Source organism: Gossypium raimondii, chromosome 2, assembly GCF_025698545.1.
Source record: "Gossypium raimondii isolate GPD5lz chromosome 2, ASM2569854v1, whole genome shotgun sequence".
Lineage (NCBI taxonomy): Eukaryota > Viridiplantae > Streptophyta > Magnoliopsida > Malvales > Malvaceae > Gossypium > Gossypium raimondii.
Genome location: NC_068566.1, coordinates 2,483,673 through 2,503,577, shown reverse-complemented (window position 1 = coordinate 2,503,577; position 19,905 = coordinate 2,483,673). Strand labels below are relative to the sequence as shown.

The 19,905-nt window shown below is 30.1% G+C and overlaps 2 protein-coding genes across 2 annotated transcripts; one reads left to right on the top strand and one right to left on the bottom strand.

Moving 5' to 3' along the window:
* Positions 1–3,982: 3,982 nt before the first annotated feature.
* LOC105787666 (hypothetical protein) lies at positions 3,983–5,949 on the top strand. Its single transcript, XM_012614159.2, has 2 exons — positions 3,983–4,122; positions 4,320–5,949. The coding sequence occupies exon 2, from the start codon at positions 4,453–4,455 to the stop codon at positions 5,536–5,538; it is 1,086 nt and encodes a 361-aa protein (XP_012469613.1). The 5' UTR covers positions 3,983–4,122; positions 4,320–4,452; the 3' UTR covers positions 5,539–5,949.
* Positions 5,950–7,175: 1,226 nt separating this feature from the next.
* On the bottom strand, positions 7,176–9,663 carry LOC105787667 (peroxidase 73). The gene is made up of 4 exons (XM_012614163.2): positions 9,416–9,663; positions 9,119–9,319; positions 8,605–8,770; positions 7,176–7,839 (listed from the first exon to the last, which is right to left on the bottom strand). The coding sequence occupies exons 1-4, from the start codon at positions 9,632–9,634 to the stop codon at positions 7,433–7,435; spliced, it is 993 nt and encodes a 330-aa protein (XP_012469617.1). The 5' UTR covers positions 9,635–9,663; the 3' UTR covers positions 7,176–7,432.
* Between the last annotated feature and the right edge of the window lie 10,242 nt (positions 9,664–19,905).

Below are 19,905 nucleotides of genomic sequence, written 5' to 3'. Positions count from 1 at the left end.
TTAAAACACTTTTTTGGTAAAAGACCTCTTCGGTCCTTCTCAATTTTAGTATTGAGCAAATTGACCATTCTTAGAAAAATTAAGCAATTTAATTCCTGACAATTTTGAATGTGAGCAACTAAGGACAATTCGTTACAACGTTAATATTTTTCGTCAATTGTACATATTTTTAGTGGTGTAACTGGTTTTTTATCCGGTGCATTGCACAGATTAATTATGTATATTAATTAAAATATACTTTTTGGTATTTTTTTATAATAAAATTTGAAATAGATATTAGTTTTAAAATTAATATTTAAAAATTTTAATTTATTAAATCATAAAACTAATTAAATTTAATGCAAGAGATGATTATTTTTTATATTTTTCAAATTTTTACTATAAATAATTTTTCAATAAATTACATAATATGTTTACTACACTTAAAAAAATTAAATATAGGGCAAGAACCCGATTAAACTTATAATTTTAGTAACTATTTAAAATTATTATTTTATTATGGTTAGTATTAATAGCAAGAAAATCATATTTAAAATTTAATTTAAAAATAGGACCCACTTTAAATATATCTTTGGAACTCAAAGAATTATCCCAAAACTCGAAATTTTCATATATGGTTCCATACCTTATTTTATGTAATATATATATTTTATATAAATGTTAATGAATGTATAAATATCACGAGCTAAATTTGTTAAATCAAGACAAAATTAATAGAATGTATAAATATTGTTGGCTAAATTTGTTAAATCAAGATCAAATTGACAAAATGTGTAAATTTTGAGAGCTAAATTTGTTATTATACCTAAAAATATGTATAATTGGCAAAAATAATTAATTATCCTTAGTTGCTCATGTTCGAAATTGACAATGATTAAATTGTTCTGATTTTTTTTAGAGGGACTAAAGAGATTCTTTTACCACACTTTTTTTGGTACAAAAAACTCTAGGTTATATTCTACTATTAGTCTCTGTATTTTTTGCCAAAGTTATGGATTTAGTCCCTATACATTAATTGATCAATTTTAGTCCTTATGCTTTTCGAATTGGTCAATTTTAGCCATTGTACTTTTCAAATTTTGAGATTTTAGTCCTGACCCCAAACAGTAGCTGTTAAATTCGTTTGGTTAAAATTCAATAACTAGTCTTATACTATACGTACAGTTGTAGATTTAAATTCCATTCTCAAATTTGATCATTCTAAGTCTCTATACTTTTAAAAATTTTAAATTTCAATCTTGATACAAAATACAACTGTTAATCCATTAATTGGATTTTTATTGTGGAAATAACAAGCTGACATGACATTATACATATGATAATATGTTTGCCTTATCAAAATTTGAAAATAGTGTAGAAGCCCAAATTTACCCGGGGCCCAATATGGTCCAAACAAAACCATTACAAACCAACCCACCTAAACACTAACCCACAACCTACAGGCCCAATAACCTAACCCTAGCCCAAAAAGAGAAAACAAATCAGAAACAATGTCAAACCCTAGGTGCGCCGCACCTAGGGGTTCTAACTCGCCATGCCGCCAAGACGCCTCGACGCCGCGCCACCAACCCCTCACCGCTCCATCAAACGTCAATACCGCAAGAAGGAAAAACATAAAAGAAACAGAGTAAAATGAAACAAAAATAGAAAAGAAATCGTGTAAAAAGGCTATATAAAGTCAAAGCAGTTATCAAACATGGGGGCTTTTTGTTTTATTTTCGTAAAAACGATTCTAAAACCGATTGTATCGATTTCAATAGATAAAAGGAAAAGAAAAGAGATTGAAGAAAATTTTTGGTATAAGCTTTATTTTTCTTCTTATTTTATTTTTCTTTTGATTTTCTTCCTTTCAAACTGTTTGTATCCTTCATTTTATTTTTCTTTTACTTAAAAAAACTATATATAGCATATAAAAAAATTACCTTTGGGATTTTCCGCCACCGTCTGACTGGCCGGTGGTGTCGACGGCGGTTTCCCTCATTGGATTCAGGCGATCTTTGGAGGAGAGAGGATTTTTTGAAGAGAAATCATTTTTTTCTTTGAAAGAGCGAAAATGAAGTTAAAAAAAACTTTGAATTTATAAGCACTTAAAGCGGACGTCGTGTTTTGCCCCCAGATTCAAGCGTCGACCCGATCCGACCTGGAGGGTCCGCGTGTTTTCATTGGAGGGATATTTTCGCATGGTCCCTCCTCCTTGGCGCTACGGTGCAATTTAGTCCTATTTTGTTTTTTAATTGGTCGCATAATTTCTCATATGTTTCATTTCAGCCCATATCAAAACGCTGCGTATAGGGCTTGGGATATTTTCCAAATCGATCCCCTAGGCTTCGCGTGCGTTATAAATCGGTCCCTTTTGTATTTTCCATGTTTAAATTCGCCCAGTGTTCTTTTTTTTTACTTCGATTTAGTCCTTTTTAGCATTATTATTATTATTATTATTATTATTATTATTATTATTATTATTATTATTATTATTATTACTATACTAGTTCATATATTTGTTTATTGTTTTCATATATTATTTTATTTCATTATGTGCCATTATTTAAACTCTTTTATTATATATTATATTCTATAATATATTAATCTATGTTTTTATATTACTTCAATATTGTCTATGTATCTTCTATTTTATAAATACGTTCTTCTAACAAAAGGTTTTCTCATATATACTTCTATGTTTTAAATCACAAATATTTTATACAATATTACTTTATGTCTATATCCATATAAATTGTAATAAGCTTTTATTCCACATACACGTCCTTTTTATATATATATATATATATATATATATATATATTATAATCTACATACGTATACATGTAAATATTTATATTTTTATATCTTATAATTTATGTATATATTTTAATAATTTTATGTACATACATATATATTTCCTTAGATGTACATGCACATATCCATTTTTATAATTTTCATCTATTTTCCTTTATTGTTTTCATGTTCATTTATGTATTTATTTATATGTCCATTTTTTATGTTTTAGTTTATTTATTTATTTATTTGCTATGATATATGCATGATTGATTTATTTTATTATTCGTTTTTGTAATATTTGTTCACATTATCATATCTATTATCCCATTATGCCTATTAACACTATACTTCAAAAAGGAAAATTTTTCAAAATAAGGTAATGTTTTGCCGTTTGGAAATTCGAGAAAACATGCCCTAAGGTGCTAGGTGTCGATTTTTCTCGTTCAACCAAATGGCTTAATATCCTTTTAAAAATTTTAAAATAAGGCATTGTTTTGCGTTTGGAAATTCGAGAAAACATGCCCTAAGGTGCTGGGTTTCGATTTCTCGTTTAACCAAACAACTAAATATCCTCTTAAATTTTAATCCATGTCATCCGAGTTTTAAGGATCGTATTTTAAATTTCTTCAAAGCTTTCAATTTTCGACATTAAGACATTAAGTAATCAACTAGGTACCAATTTTGGGCGTATCGAGGGTGCTAATCCTTCCTCGTGCGTAACCGACTTCCGAACCCGTTTTTCTGAATTTCGTGGACCAAACTTATTGTTTTAATAAAATCAAATTGTTTATTAAAAATAACCACTTTCAAGGTGATCCAATCACACCTATTAAAAAGGATTGGTGGCGACTCCTGTTTCATTTTTCAAAACCCAAGTCGATCCTGTTTTCATCCGAAAAATGGTGTCAACAAATAGCATAACTTAACTTAATAAATTTAAAAGTTATCATTTGATGAGGGCTGAAATTTTAAATTTTGAAAAGTATAGGGACTAAAAAGGACCAAATTAAAGTACATGGTTTAAATTCAAAACTTTTACAAAGTATAGTGACTAATAGCAGAATTTAACCAAAAATCAAACACTGTTGGTCAAAACCGAACACGCGACTGAAAATACAAAATCTGTCCAGTTTAGAAGTTGTCGCACGTGTTCCTTTGACCTTGTTGACTCAAAAAGAAGCTTCCAAAGTAAAAAGGGCCAATCGCTTGCTTCTTGCCCTAAATCTCTTTTTTTTCCCCTACTTTCTCAAGTTTCAAATGGACTAACAATAATAATGATTATTATTTTTATATGAATTCAGTTGATGTCAACTGAAAATTCAGCTGCACAGTTCCTTGATCCAGGTGGGTTTTTGCTTTCTTTCCATTTTAGTGTTTTTTTTGGGTTCTTACTGTCTGGGTTTTATGAATAAAGCTGGATTTTATAGTGTAATGGATTTTAGTGGATTTAGGGTTTTTGATTTGGTTCATTAGTTAAATGAAGTTAATTCGTTTGTTTAGTGGTTTCTAATCTGGGTTTTGTTCATCTTGTTTGAATTTAGCAACTTTGGAACTGTTTGAAATTGGTCGCCCCGCTGAATTCTATGTTAATAGATGAAATTAGGGGTTTTTTTGGTGATTTTGATTGAGAATTAAGTTTTGGATGGTGAGGAACTTGGGAATTTCGGAACTGAAATGCCGGGTGATCGGCATTTTACTCGTGTAGATACTTTAGAGTTGAAATCTCGGATCGAAAGGAAGATTGGTCGTGTAAATGCCGAGAAATATTTCCATCTGGTTGCTAGATTTTTGAGTCTTAAGATCGGAAAACCCGAGTTTGATAAGCTCTGCATTGATACAATAGGGCGAGAGAATGTTTATCTTCATAACCGTCTCCTTAGATCAATTATTCGAAATGCTTTGTTTTCGAAGAATCCTGCATTGAAATTGGAAGGTTCTTTAAGTGTTGAATTGCCAAATGGGTATCGGAGAAGTAATCTTCAGTCGTTGTGCAAAGACATTCCTCAATCCCCTCGTAAAGGTCGGACCCCGAATCTTCGAGACCATAAGTTGAGGGACCAGTTGAGTCCTTTAGGGCCTCATGGGAAAAACCCTAAAGTTCAACAACAGCAGAGTGCGACTGAATTGCTTTCGTTGGGTAGCAGACCGCCCGGTTCTGTGGAGGACGGAGAAGAAGTTAATCAAGCTGAAGGGAGTCCGAGCATTCACAGTAGGAGTCCTGTTAGAGCCCCACTCGGCATCTCTTTCAACGCTAAAGAAACACGGAAAGTTCCTCGGAGCCGATTGGAATCTGTTCCTGAGACTTGTCATTATAGAGGTGAACTGCCCGATACCAGTTCATTGAAAAAGAGGTTGGAACGGAAGTTGGAGATGGAGGGATTAAGCATTTCAGTAGATTCCGCTGATGTGTTAAACAATTGTCTCGATGTTTTCTTGAAGAGATTGATAAAACCGTGCTTGGAACTTTCTAGTTCTAGATCCGGACAGAAACTTATAGAACCAGGTCATAATTGGTGGATGTCCTCTTTGAACAGGATGCAACCCGTGAAATTTGGCCTAAAACAAAGTCGGCACATTTCAGCATCAATGTTAGACTTTCAAGTCGCAATGGAGCTAAATCCCTTGATTCTTGGAGCAGACTGGCCAACACAACTCGAGAAGGTCTGCTTGCTTGCCCTAGAAAGTGAACGGTATTTTGCCCGATTATTTGGGTCAGAAGCAGGTTCCATCCCGAGCAATTTTGAAGTATTTCGATTATGAAGTCCATTCTAACATGGATCTTGGTCATACTATTAACAGATGAAGTAAATAATAAAGGCTACAAGAGCTTCGAGTCAATCTGATTTAGATTGTATATAGGTCATCACTCTGATCGATCCTGGAGTAGTGACATTTTAACATGGTGAGGCTCAACTACATTGAATCTACTTGTTTCGAATAGGTTAGCAACTATCTCACTTTGGTATCTATAGTTTTCGATTTGCTTTGTCGAACACTTATTTTTAAATAATGAATTTCATCTTCGAGTTTTCAGGCCTGCAATTGTTCAACTTGTCGTTTGAGCTTTAATCATTTACAGTATAATTTTTCCTCTGCTTGTTTTATATCGATTTATCCTTCTGCTTGTTGTATCGGATCATTAAATTGCAATAATGGTTCTTTTGAAGGGAACTGTGTATCCCTACATATTTCTTGATGCTTTTCACTCATTTTTCTTCTGCTTGGCATGTGAGATTCATCTGTTTCCCTGATTCATGGAACATAACCTTTTTGTCTTTTCCAATGTTTTACTAGTCGGATTACTTGGCCTGATAGATGAAAGCATAGAGCACATGGTTTTGTAGGAACCCGAAATCGTTTCGTGTTATTATGTTTGCATATGTTGCAGGAAGACACAAATGGTTCAAACTTGATATCCCAAACAAGGTGGGTCTAATGGTCTGGTCATTCATTTGTGCGCTTCATATGTCTAGCTCTGCTCTTATAATTCCCTCGTTGTTTGCTTTTTCGTATCTTGGATAGGTCGGCATCTAAACTCACTATTAGCGCATGCTTAGGCATTGTTTATCTATCTGTGATTCAGTGAGAATGACTAAAATGGTTCAACTTGTTTCTGATATGAATTGTTACGAAAATTCCGACTTTTGTTCATCAATTTGTCACTATACTTTTCTTCTGAATCATAGCTTATCATACGATGTGATTTCCAGTCTTCCAGATATGTAGATATGTATGAGTTCTAGTAAGTATATTGAATGAGCCTAAGCAATGATCCTTTTGCCAAGTATTTCAAACTTTTTTTCTTTTGGTAAGTATATTTTTATTGGTTTTTTTTTTAACATTTTTAAAAGGTAGAAAGGACTTCTCCAGTCCCACTCAAAAAAAATCGGAGAAATTTAATCTCTATCAATTTTGAAAGTGAGCAATTAAGGACAATTAATCACGGTATTAATGTTTTCAATCAATTGTACATAATTTTTATTAATAAAACAACAATTTTAGCCCTTGATGTTTGTATGTTTTGTAAATTTGGTAATGATTTAACAAATTTAGCCTCGATATTTACACATTTACACAAATGTTATAGGCTAAATTTGTTAAATTATTACCAACTGACAAAACATGTAAACATCAAGGGCTAAAAATGTTATTATATCAATCAAAATTATGCACAATTGACGAAAGACATTAATCCCGTGATTAATTGTTCACTTTCAAAATTGACAGCGATTAAATTACTCTGGTTTCTTTGAGAAGGATTAATTTGCTCAATTTTAAAATTGAGAGGGACTGGAGACGTATTTTTACCTTTCTCTTCCTGCTTTCGTGGTGATGGAAAAGAGATCCATCTAGAAATCAACACCTAAAGAATTTAAGAAAAAGTTGAAAACGACATCTAAACTAAACATTAATTCATTTCTTTGACATCCAATCCAGGCTCGAACAACATTTGCTATCAGCCCCCGTCACTATTATTCTTTGACTTTTGTTGACAAATTTAACTTATTACAATCGAGATATTTATTGGAGTGAGCCTAGGTCCATTAAGGAAGTAGATACTGATACATTATTAAACAATTATGTCCTTTCCTCAAAAAAAAAAAGAAAGAACGAGTTTACACAAGAAACTTACGACCAAAAATTAACATTCCCATCAATTAAAAGCATCACAGTTTCTCCTAATATTCCCATTCCTCCCCGTCTTAACACCGACACGGCCGAGCTTAGTAATGGCGGTGATGAAAGCGGAGTTAAATGTATTCGAATTAGCCGCCCAAGCGTTTACGACTGGCTTCGATCTCTTGTCGGTGAACAAAACCTGGTCGGAAGTGAACAATCCCTTGCCTTGTTGCAAGTTCTTGTAGTAAACATTGTCGAATGCACGTGGTGTGTTAGGATCCATGTTAATGGCTATCCTGGGATCAACATTTTTAGGACACATTTGTTGTAGTTGGGTCGCATATGCTCGGTTCAATGTCGGGTCTACTGCACTTTGACGACTGAAATTGTATATCCGGTTTGAAAACTTGCTGCAATGAGAGAATCCAACGCTGTGTGCAGCTGCCAAAAAATAAAATAAATAAATATAAATAGGTAAAATTCTTGTGGATGCACTTCTACCAAAAGTCAGATTGGCTTTTGCCCCTTCAATTTAAAAAATGGGCAAAGTAGTCATCGTACGTTAGATCAAAGAGTAAAACGGTTCTTTCTTTTAAAAATTTTATTTATTTGTATTACAGTGACGCGTGAAATGCTATATGTACCCCATAAATTTTTATAATAATAATAATTTTTTATTTAATTGTTGTAAATTATTGCCAGCTAATATAAGATGTTAACTTAAATTAGATCCATTCACAAAGACCTGACAGTAGTCAAGTTTATTTATTTATAGATAAGAATATTATCCCTTAAAAGATTCTTGTATATGTAAAAAAAAAAGGGTTAATTGCACCAAACGTTGTTAAACTATAGGTCAGGTTTTAAATTCATCATTAAATTTCAAATTTTAATTGAGCCATCAAAATATTAATATCGTATCTATCAAAATTTTTCATTAACCTAGTCGTCAACTAAGGCGTTAAATTTGAGATTAGATTTCGCATGGAGTTTATTTAACATGAAATACGAGCTAAGAATTTAATGCCCAAGCTCACGTTAAGTTAATAAAAATGACTTGATTGATATGACTAATGTTTCGAAGATTCAATTAAAATATTTTATAGTTTAGGACGTCTAGTGCAATTAACCCAAAAGCTTACAAAGATTGAACACCCCGTGCTAGGCACATAATTATAACCAACACCTGAGTCTAGAAGGAAGTACCTGAGAGAGCAATCATGTCAGTTTGAGTGAGTCCATGTGCTGCAAACATAGAGTTGAGCTGGTTCAAGTTGAAATCTGGATGAGGCAGCTTGCCATTGACACTAGCTGCTGTGGAGCTTAGCCCATCCAACCTCCCCAATTCAACTGCATAAGATGGTCCACCTGACTGCAACCCATCATCACATTCATCACTAAGTTAAACAAAACCCCCATTTTTTTTCCATAAATTTAATTATAAAAAGTTACAAAATAATCATCTAATTATTTAATTTTGTTCTTTTTAGTCACTCAACTATCTTGGATTTTTAAATATTTTTATTTTTACTTTAGCTCGCTGGTGACCAGAAAAACAAAATTAAATAGTTAGATAATAATTTCATAATTTTTCATAGTTTAGTGACAAAAAAAAATATAATTATATCAACATTTTATAACTTTATTGTTAAGTAAAAAACATATTGGACCAAAAAGAAAATCTAATGTACGTTTGAGAAGGAAAAAGAAGAATACAAACCAGAGCAATGACATCACGAGTCGCCATTGCCAAAATATCAGCACATGAAACCTTGTTTCTACAACTCGTAACCGCATCGACCGCTTGTTTCGCCTTGATGACGGTGTCGAAACCGTCACCGGCTAACGACAAGTTGTCGGGGTGGTCCTTTTCGGCTTTGTTGCTGCCGGTGGATTGAATAATTACTGAAGCATCACAACCCTGAAAACAACATAATGATTGTTATATATATAAATAAAATAACATCAGCTCCAACATGGTGAAAAACTGGAAAATGGTTGTGCTTTTTGAAAGAACCTGGACAAAGCAATCATGGAAGAAGAGGCGGATAGTTGCGGGGACAGTGACAAAAGTTTGTCTGAATTTCTGAGTAACGGCGTTTCTTACAATGGATTCTACATTGGGACAGGTTTTAGCGTAGTAATTTTGTCTTAGTTGAGCTGAAGCTGTTTCAGGGAGCAAGGAGAAGGTAAGAGAAAGTGACAGTACCAGTAGAAAAGTAATGAAGTGAGCCATTTTGGGTCTGAAAATTTCGAGTAATTGCAGTGAGGTTGAAAAACAACGGGTTATTTAAAGAGACATTTGGAAATGTTAATTAAAAAATAAAATAAAAGGTTAATTTCACCGGACGTCCCTAAACCATTGTCTAGATTTTAAATTGGTTCTTAGACATTAAAATATTATAATTAAGTCATTAAAGTATTAATATTGTATCAATTAGGTCTTTCATCAATTTAGATGTTAAATGCCAGTTTAGATTTGATGTTGGTATATTTTAAATATGATAATCAAATTATATTAATCGAATATAATTTAAGAGCGATATCTTTTTTTTAATGCATAATATTTGTTGAGTAATATTCTGTATGTATCATTAAAGAAAAATATTTATATATATTATTACTGTTCATGATTTGACTCTACTGTTTATGGATTTGACCCCACTATCCATATGACTGACATTTTGAGCAAGTCTTGGGCATACTTGACACATGTACCGTTCTGGGTAGCCTGTTAGACCTTGCGGCCCCCTATATGCGAACTCCTTGGGTATATACGAACTGGGACGAGAACTCCCTTTGGCTCGTGCGAGTTGATACCGCGAGCTCTCCTAGTTGTCCTCTTGTTGTATGTCTTGCACACATCCATCTGGTGGGACTTGGTCGGGTTACGAATAGGTAACCCGGATATTACCTAGATTTCGAGTTGGTGGTCTTTGATGTTTAATGATATCCAAGTGGTTTGTAAGTCAAAGTTATAGGCTAAGGCTTTGGCCACCTTTATTAAATGAAAACAAATTAATAATTCAATTTAAATTATTTTAACACAAAAATTTATAGCCTGCTGTACAAAAGTCTTGGCTTCCCCTTTGGTCCATGTTTTAAATATACTTCACGTTAGAAAATATTAATACTTTTTGGAACTTGATCGGGTATAACACATTGAAATTCTAGTCCAATTTACAATGTGAATTGTAGTTCGAGGACTTTGGGTCAAATTAACCCGAAAGTAAATGAACGGGAAGAAGAATTTTCAAAGGGGTCGGAAAGCCAGTTGGATGAGAGAATCTTTTGAAACAGCATAGTAATTAAAGAATGTGTGTGCATAGTTGTTTTAATAATACAGAGAAAGACAAGTTCCAGGGAAAGAGACGTTTGTTTTTTGTTTGGTTTCCGTCAATGGCCGCCTCGGTGTCTTTTTTCAAACATTCGTGAAGCTACCTATACAAAAGGAAAATACAAGTTCGAACTTCGAACACATGATATAAGGGCGGAGTAAAATTTTTTTTTTAAAGGACTGAATTTGAATTATAATTTTTTTTAAAAGTTAAAAATATAATTTTATTATTTTAATGTAAAATTTTACAACTTTTCAAAGATTAAGTTATGAATTTTAAATTTTAAGAAGGATTAATTTAAAATTTTACTACCAATAGGTTAAAAAGTTTAAATTTAATTCGAGAAGGCTAAAATCTTACTTCAAAATGATATTATCGAGAGAGATAATTACAATGTTTCAATTGAAAATTCGTAGCATGCACGTTAAGACTATTTCAATGACTAAAAATAGTAAAAGAAAATTGAACTTTTACATTTTAGAAAATGAGATGTTAAAAGAATATGTGAATTTATTTGACAAGTCCTTTAATTATATCAATTATATTAAATTAGTTCTGTTATTATTAATAGTAAAAGATTAATTTAATCCAAGGACTTCACAAGTAATTTCACTTGAAATAATATGAACAAAACAAGCGTCATTATTGGAATTTGGAAATTTGATATCACCATGCAAGATTTTTATGCAATTATTGGTTAAATAGAGAGTGGGATCATCATGTAATCATTTGTTTGGTCAAATTACTAAATTATACCTTGCCATAACTTGGATTGTCTTTATTTATTATTTGAGAGAGTGATAATAATAATAATAATAATTATTATTATTATTATTATTGATGCACTGGATCAACGGTTGTGAGAAGAGATAAGATTGAATGGTTTTATTCTCTGGGAACGGAGAACCAGAAGTAGAGAGGAAGAAGAAGACCCCCTCCTTTTAGGATGCCTATCATTTTTATTATGCTGGGTCGAATTTTGAATCGGGTCATTTTGTATAATAATAATAAAAGTTAATCATCTAAAATGTTTATAATTTTCTACACTAAAATGGAATCACTTTTTAATTATTTTTCCTTTAGAATTGGTTGGTATGATTGATTAATAAAAATAATGAAAAGATAAAAAAATAAGGAAAATATATATAATTTATGATTATACTTTTCTATAAATTAAGTCAACCAATAAAACTTAAAAATATCCAACATCTATTATTTGCAATTTATATTGTAAACTCATTTAAAAAATATAATTTATAAATTTTAAAAAATTCAATTAGATTATGATCCGATTTTTTATGCCTTTATAATTTTATTCAAATTGATCCATAATTTCATTTTAATATTTAAAAAATTATTTTATATAAATATTTATTATAACCATTACAGCACCACCAATAATTGTATATTTTTAATAATCAAAACAACGTGATCAAAGGCATTTTCTCTTCTCCACTTCTAATATTTTGCCTACAACACGACATTTTCCTTAATTTCTTTTTTTTTTTTAGAAATTAGTCGACGTAGTTTTAATGGGAGTTTACTATAATTTCGAGTTGCTAAAGATCAGCCAACATCGGTACTCAAACATTTGTTGGAAGTTCTGTAAAAGTATAAATTTTATTTAAATCTCCAATAATCATCTTCACTAAAGAATCTGCAACCTTATTTTATATATGAATATGATTTCGGATTAATCTGGCCCAGAAATTATGATAATATTAACTTTATGGATATAATTGAGAAAAGAGAAATAAAGGGAATATAATTGGAAAATGATGGCTATTATAATTTGCTACTAATGTACGTAACCTTTTATTTTTCTTACCTTTTTGTAAAAGATTCTCCTTTTCCCTTTGTCTTAAAACATGATTTTTTAATAATTATAGCTTTGTCAAAGGCAAGGCTGCCCTTTGTTTGGTGTTATGTTATTTTCTATTGCAGGGCCAGTTGTATGGTTTACAAGTTAATTAATTATTAATTTATTTAAAAAGAGTTAATTATATCAAACATCTTCAAATTATTATCTTCATTTTAAATTGATCCTTAAACTTTAAAGCTTCCTAATTTTATTATTAAATTATCGATGTTATATCAATAAGGTCCTTCCGTTACTAAAATTGTTAATTTAACCGTTAAATAAAACATCAAATCTTATTAAAATAAAAAATTTAAAGAAAATTTAATATTGTGAAAATATTAGCTTTGAGGTTTTCAATTTTTTATACAAACAATTGTTCACTCTCTTTTTTTTTTGGGGGAGGGTTATTTTATTTTAGTTTTAATTTTAAGAGTAATGCAACAACATTTTACTTTTCTTTAAAAGTTTCGTTTTAAATTATGTCGTATAAAATTTTACATGTCATTTAATGGTTAAATTAATAGTTTCATAACGAAAGTGTCGATCGATTTAACAAGGATAGTTTTGGATGTAATTAAAATGTTTTGATGTTTGCAGACCAATTTAAAATAAATGTCATTGTTCAGAGATATCTAGTGAAATTAACTATTTTTAAAAAAATAAAAAATATTAAATTTTTTAATAATTATATAAAATATTTAAAAGAAACTACTAAAAACACAACATCAAAATTTGAGATTTTCTTCGAACTTGAGAAGCCGATAGAGTATTTTTCAAACATTAGGGATTAGTGTCATTTATCCTAAATGTTAAATGAGTACAAAGAATTTTGTTTGAACAATCTCATTATAGGTTCTGATAATATCTATTCTTTTTAAGATAATGTCTAAAATTACCCATAAATAGGAAGATAATGTGTTTCTACACACTTGAACTCATATCCTCCTGTATTGACAGCAAGCCCATACCAATCGAGTTAAAATTCAATCGACGAGTACAAAGAAATTTTAAAAGAGTTTGATTAAGCATATTATATGCATTTTTAAGAAATTTTAAAATATTATTATTTTTATTTTAAAAACTATTATCATCAAAATCAAATCAAACATTAAATGCAAAATAGTTTAATGACTAAAATATTTTCACTTCAATTAAAATTAAGAGCTTTTATAGCTAAAACTAATAGTTTAACACCTTATTTAACTTAAAAAAAAAGAGTATAAGGACTCGTTCAAACAATTTCTAATAGTTTAAGGACATTTTCGGTATATTAACCAATTTATTAACAGTTTAAGCAAATCTACCATATTGAATTCTCTCTTTCTCTGTCCCTTCCTTTTAGCATTTTTTATTTTGATCCAATCTTTTAAAATTTTTTTTCTGAGCCACGTGAAATTATTGTACATATTTTAATTTAATTATATTATATTACTTATTTTATGGAAAATGGACCAGAAATGATAATATGTAAGTCAGAAATGTGATTATTAATTAGAAAATTAATCGATAAAACGTTGGTCAATAGTGTGTATACCACATGCATTTTGTAGGATAGGATAAAGGGAATTGAGCTGGCAAATAGTCTTATCGAAATAAACAAGTTAGACACGCCTCAATTAATTATTAGGTGAAGAAAAAATTGCCCTCTTAATTCAGAGTTCTATCCAAATTTAATAACGGGTCTTAAATTTGTCAACTGAGTCTTAATTCGATTATTATGAGTATTATTGTTAATATAGAAAGACGTAGTTTTCAATGCGTTAAAGTGCATTATCCTCCTATTTAAGGGTTAGGGAGTAGTTATGAGTAGTTCTAGATATTTTGGCAAAAAAAGCATATATGATTTGTTAAAAGAGAACGACTCTAAAATTTGAAAGGATTTGTCCGAAAATATTGAGTCCGAAAAATGATTTAAGCATAAATTATGTTAATATCATACTTAAGTTCAACCCGAACCCGTTCATAATAATTGATTAATTTTAACTTTTTTTGTATTAATTTTAAAATTTTAGTTTTGGAATTAATTTTAAAATTTTAGTTTTTGGACATTATTTTAACAAAATAAATTTTGTTTTACGACTTTTGAGCATCATTTAATAGTGATGTTGTGTTAAATTTAGCACTCAATGTTTATATTTTTGTCAGTTTGACTTTTATTATTTTTGAGCTAAATTTGACTCTTTACATTTTAAAAAAGTTAAATTGTTCATTTTAATGGAAATATTTACTGAAACTTTAATTTTTAACCATGACAGCTCTAATGAAATCTAAGTGTACTTCATGGTAATTTTTTTAATTTAATAACTTTTTTATATTTTTATATTTTATAATTTTTAAAATTATTTGTTGAATGACATATAAGACAATCAATGTTATGTCAGCATGAAAGTACATGTAAATTGTCATTCAAGTTGCCACACCAACATCGTTAAAAAATTATTATTCTAGTCAGCATTTCTGTTAAAAAGAGCTATTTGACTATTTTTTGAAATGTTTATGGTCAAATTTAGCTAAATAATAATAATTACCAGATTGATAAAAATGTAATGTTGAGGGTTAAATTTGACATTATGCCTTTAATACCAAAAAAAGTCATTTCAGCCCAATATTTAATATTTCACCAAAAAATAGATGAAAAAGTTAACATTTGTTAAATTTGTCGACGTGTCATACACATGAATGCCATGTTAGCTATTAATTAATTTTTTAAAATTTCAAAAATTCGAAAGGGTTGTAAAAAATATTTAAAAAAAGTATAAAATTATGAAGAGTAATTTTAATTTTAATTAATTGTTATTGTAGACTACCACGTGGATGACACATAAAAAAATTAATAGACGTTAACTTTTCCATCCATTTTGAGGTGATTTGACAAACAATGCAAGTTCAAGACTTAGACAAACAATGCCATGTTTATCGGGTTGCTCTTTGAGATTTTGAACTTTGTATTCAGGGTTTTAGGTAATATACAAGTTCTACATTTAGGTTTATTTTCTCTATACTGTACTCTCGTTTGTTTACTCATCAGTGAAAAGTCGAAATCTACTTTGCCCATGGTTTTTCCTTCTTTAAGGATTTTCCATGTAAAATATTTGTGTTCGTTATTCTCTACTTTTATTATTCGTTGATTATATAAATCGAATAATTAAGTGACCAAAAAAGAAATTTAGTAATAGCTGGATGACTACCAATATAGTTTACATTATTATTATTAATCTACACTTTAATGACACATGACATCAACCTAGATCTACTTGTATCGTTTTTTTACTCCTCGATGGACAAAATATGTATCCTAAATTTTATATAATATAAACCATTATCCTATAAATTTTTTAATAAATTATTATAAAATTTTATAAGTAATTATGAAAAAAATTCACATAAATACCATCTAAATACTAAAAAAAAAAAAAGGCTAAAGAGTTAATCCTGGGCTAATAACCCAATGGATAATCACCTCTTGCCTCTGCATGAGTTTATGGTAAGTTTTATCAACTTTTTGGGCCTGAAAATAAAAAAGAGAATTTGGGCTTTAATTCATCTTATATTTTGAGAGCAAAAGCTGCCCAAAAAGCCCCATTTACATGAGTGAAAAGTTACAATTTTTAATTAAAAACCTCTTACAATGGGATAAATCAATATTTAGTCCTAGAACTTGATAACTTTTCTTAAGTTTTTGAATTTTTTTTATTCACACTAGTCTCGAAACTTGATTGATTTCTTAATTTAGTCCCTAAACTTAGATTTTGTAAAATTTATGATGAGATGGCATCCTAAAATTGTGCCATGTCAGCACTCGAACTCACGTTCTCCTGATGACTTTACATTTTAATTTTAAAATTATGAAAAATTATAATTTAGTTATTAAGTTATTTGAAATTGATTATTTAAGTCACTTTCTCATTAACTTGTTACCTGATGTGTCAACGTGAACCCTTAAGTCATTATTCCATAAAATTTTGTTGGGGTAAATTACATTGTTACTCACCTAATTATTAGTAAATCTTTATTTTAATCACCCAGTCATTAAAAAGTTCCAAAAGAACAGTAATAGACTATTGGCATACCAAATTAACTCATAAGTTGAATAGCTAATATGGTCCTTGAACTTGAACTAAAATATCAATTTGATACTTTTAAAATTTTTAGTGATAAATCTAAAAATTAGAAAATTCTAAAAAATTTCTGAAAATTCATAATTCATTTTTTCTAAACTGATGTTTTTAAAATATATATATTTATGTGAAAAATTATTAAAATTTTTAAAAAATCACGAAATTATATATATTTTTTAAAATTCTTAAAAGTTGCCTAAAATCCCATTGTCTGGCTGCTTGACTTTACTTTTCACTGTATAGTCCTTTCCTTCCTTTCACGTGACGATGAAGCAAGTAAATCCAGTTTTTTTCTTTTGTTAATGGTCCCTATATTGAAAGTAAGTTGAAGATGGAACATGAGAAGAGCATAGTTTGATGGATCATCCAATTTCGTATTAAGAATGTAGTTTTCCATCATTTTACTATCATTTTCGTCTTAAGAATGTTTTTAAACTCACCTACATTGGAAAGAATTCCTTTGAAGGAAGAAAGTATGATCATGCCGAAGAAACTAGTTGGACAATTGACTCAAAGTCTCGTTATATTTGCAAGTATTATGATTTACGAGAAAGAAAAATAATAATTTATGCTATATATGCTCGAGAAATATTATTTTATAATCTTCCCTTTAATTAGGGGGCAATTGTTTGCCCATTATCACACACTACTACCAAGTCATCCCATCATATCCAAATGAAGCACCTATGCCTCCACAATCACCTTATACAATATGACATTTCTAATGAGACTCACATAAAAGCTCCTCCTCCTCCTGTCCATCACAATAAGAGAAAAGCTCCAAGATATATGTCAAAGTCCTGCCAAATTTGCTTCCCAAAACCACGTGTGCGTTTAGTTTTTTAGATATTTTCCAAGTTTAGCCTCTTAAGATATTCACCTTGATTTGTCAAGCTCGCCTCTCAAGGCCTACAAAGACTCTTACTAGAATAGGGTTACCTTAAACACCTCACCAAGAGGCATCATATTGGGGAAAATCACTCTATAACCTTCCCATTGTCTAGGGCAATTGTTATACCCCAAGGTAATGGCGGTGGAGCGAGAAGGGGTTGGCAGAGGCCTTGGCCCCCTTAATATGAGAAAATTAATTTTTAACCCTTTAAGTTTTATATAATGTTATGTCAATAAATGATAAAATTATGATTTAGTCATTTAAAAGTGTAAATATATAAGTTATTAAAATGGTGAAATTACTTTTTAGCTATCATAAAAACTTACAATTTAATTTTAGCTCCTTAAAAAAAATTCTGACTCCGTCCCTATTCTATGGTATATGCCAAAACCCTAACAAACTTCTCCCAAAAAAACCTCTCCAAGCACATGATGGCCCCCCAAGACCACTAACTTTAGTGGCTCTTTACATCACAGTGATGTGAACCACCACAACAAACCACCCCTACTTTTGTATTATAACAATAACACATATGGATATAAAAAATTAAAAATAAAATAATTATAAAATCGATTAACCATAATAAACAAATAAAATTATAAGAAACTCTCAAGTCTCGTATAAACATTACTTGTAGCTAGAGGTGCTTATGAGTCGGGTTGGGCGGGGTTCAGGCTAGGCCTAAGCATGACATTAACATACTTTATGTTTTCTAAGCTCGACTCAAAATATGAGCTTAAAATTTTACCCAAACCTGCCTATATTTGCAGAAGACTAACCCAAGTCCATTTTAAGCCCGCCCATATTATTTTTTAAAAAATATTTATTTTATTTCAATATTTAATAATTTTATACATTTTTTATTTACGGAAAATTTTTATATAGTCATCTTAACATTATTTTAATGTTTACATTAGAGTAGCATTATATATTTAGTATAAGTTTATTTTTTTAATGTGTTCTAAATTACATAATATAAATGTTATAAACTTAAAAATAGGTTAGACAACGGGCCTAATATTTTTACTCAAACTCTCCCAAATTTCGAACGGACCTTCAGGCTTGGACGGATAACCCGACCATGAACAAATCTACTTGTAGCGATACGAGTTTTTATAAACTCCAGTAGTGGGGGAAGTTAGGTATTATGATGAATCACCAAGTCTTAACACAAAACAATATTTCAAACACATATGATTAAATCTATAAAATCTAATATTAATGTCTCCTTAATGGGACACATATCATAGCTAAATTATACCTATTAATAAAATTTCTCATAGACAGCTTAGAATTGCATGGAGCAATGCTCCCGACAACATGCTCCAAGTGGAGCTACTCTGTTCTTTTATTTTATATTTAAAGCGAGGCATGGCGTGTTCTTCCACTGACAGACGTTGTTATTTTTAAGTGTAAATTATAAAAATAATCACTTTTATTTATCTCATATTACATTTTAGTCAGTTATGTTTAAAATGTTACGTTATTGTTTTGTTACGAAATGGTCACTCTGCTATTAAGTTCCGTTAACTCTCTAACGTTTATGAAAATAGATTTAAAAAGAAGTAATAGCTGGGTTTTAGAAAATTTTCTCCGATTTTCTACTTTGAAAATGAATTCCTCACAACGTCTTCTTCACCACTTTGGTCCTTTACCTTTGATAGTAATTTTCCAAAACCCACCTGGACATCCAATTGGCATTTAAAATCCATTTGAACTATCACGTCGAACAGTCGTTAGAGAGGTAACGGAGGTTAATTAACGACAGAGTGACCATTTTGTAACAAAAAGATAACGTAAGTGACTAAAGTGTAATACGAGGTAAACAAAAGTGACTATTTTTAGAATTTACCCTATTTTTAATTCTAAATGAAAGGTGAAATTTTGTATGAAAACAATAAAATAAAAAAAAGGGGCTAGATTCCACCACCATTCATCATTATCTTTGCTAATATTTAAATTTAATCTTTTGTACTTAAACTCTTGATTATGAAAGCAAACCCAATAATTCAAGTTTCCCAAACTTGGATGATCGTGACTCTTGTGCTTCTCAATAGCTGCTGTTTCAATTAATTTTTAATTATGTTTTTAAATAATTAAATTAAAAAAAGGGGTCATGACATTGTCACGTCTCTTAGTAAAAAATATTAAATTAGTATGAGTTAGGAATTTCATGATCCAATGATTTTTTGTTAGGGAATAATAAATTAGATTTTTTTTAATTATTTCTAAAAAAACTACACAATGCATGATTAGGTTAGGTAGCTCTAATTTTTGAGTAAATCAAGTTTTAATTAC

What these genes read in the sequence shown, in the direction of transcription:
- LOC105787666 (XM_012614159.2), top strand. Translation starts at nt 4,453, where the DNA reads ATGCCGGGTGATCGGCATTTTACTCGTGTAGATACTTTAGAGTTGAAA.
- LOC105787667 (XM_012614163.2), bottom strand. Translation starts at nt 9,634, where the DNA reads ATGGCTCACTTCATTACTTTTCTACTGGTACTGTCACTTTCTCTTACC. An exon ending in TCCATGATTGCTTTGTCCAG is followed by an intron (nt 9,320 to 9,415) that starts GTTCTTTCAAAA and finishes TGTTGTTTTCAG; the next exon opens with GGTTGTGATGCTTCAGTAAT. An exon ending in CTCGTGATGTCATTGCTCTG is followed by an intron (nt 8,771 to 9,118) that starts GTTTGTATTCTT and finishes GATGGGTTGCAG; the next exon opens with TCAGGTGGACCATCTTATGC.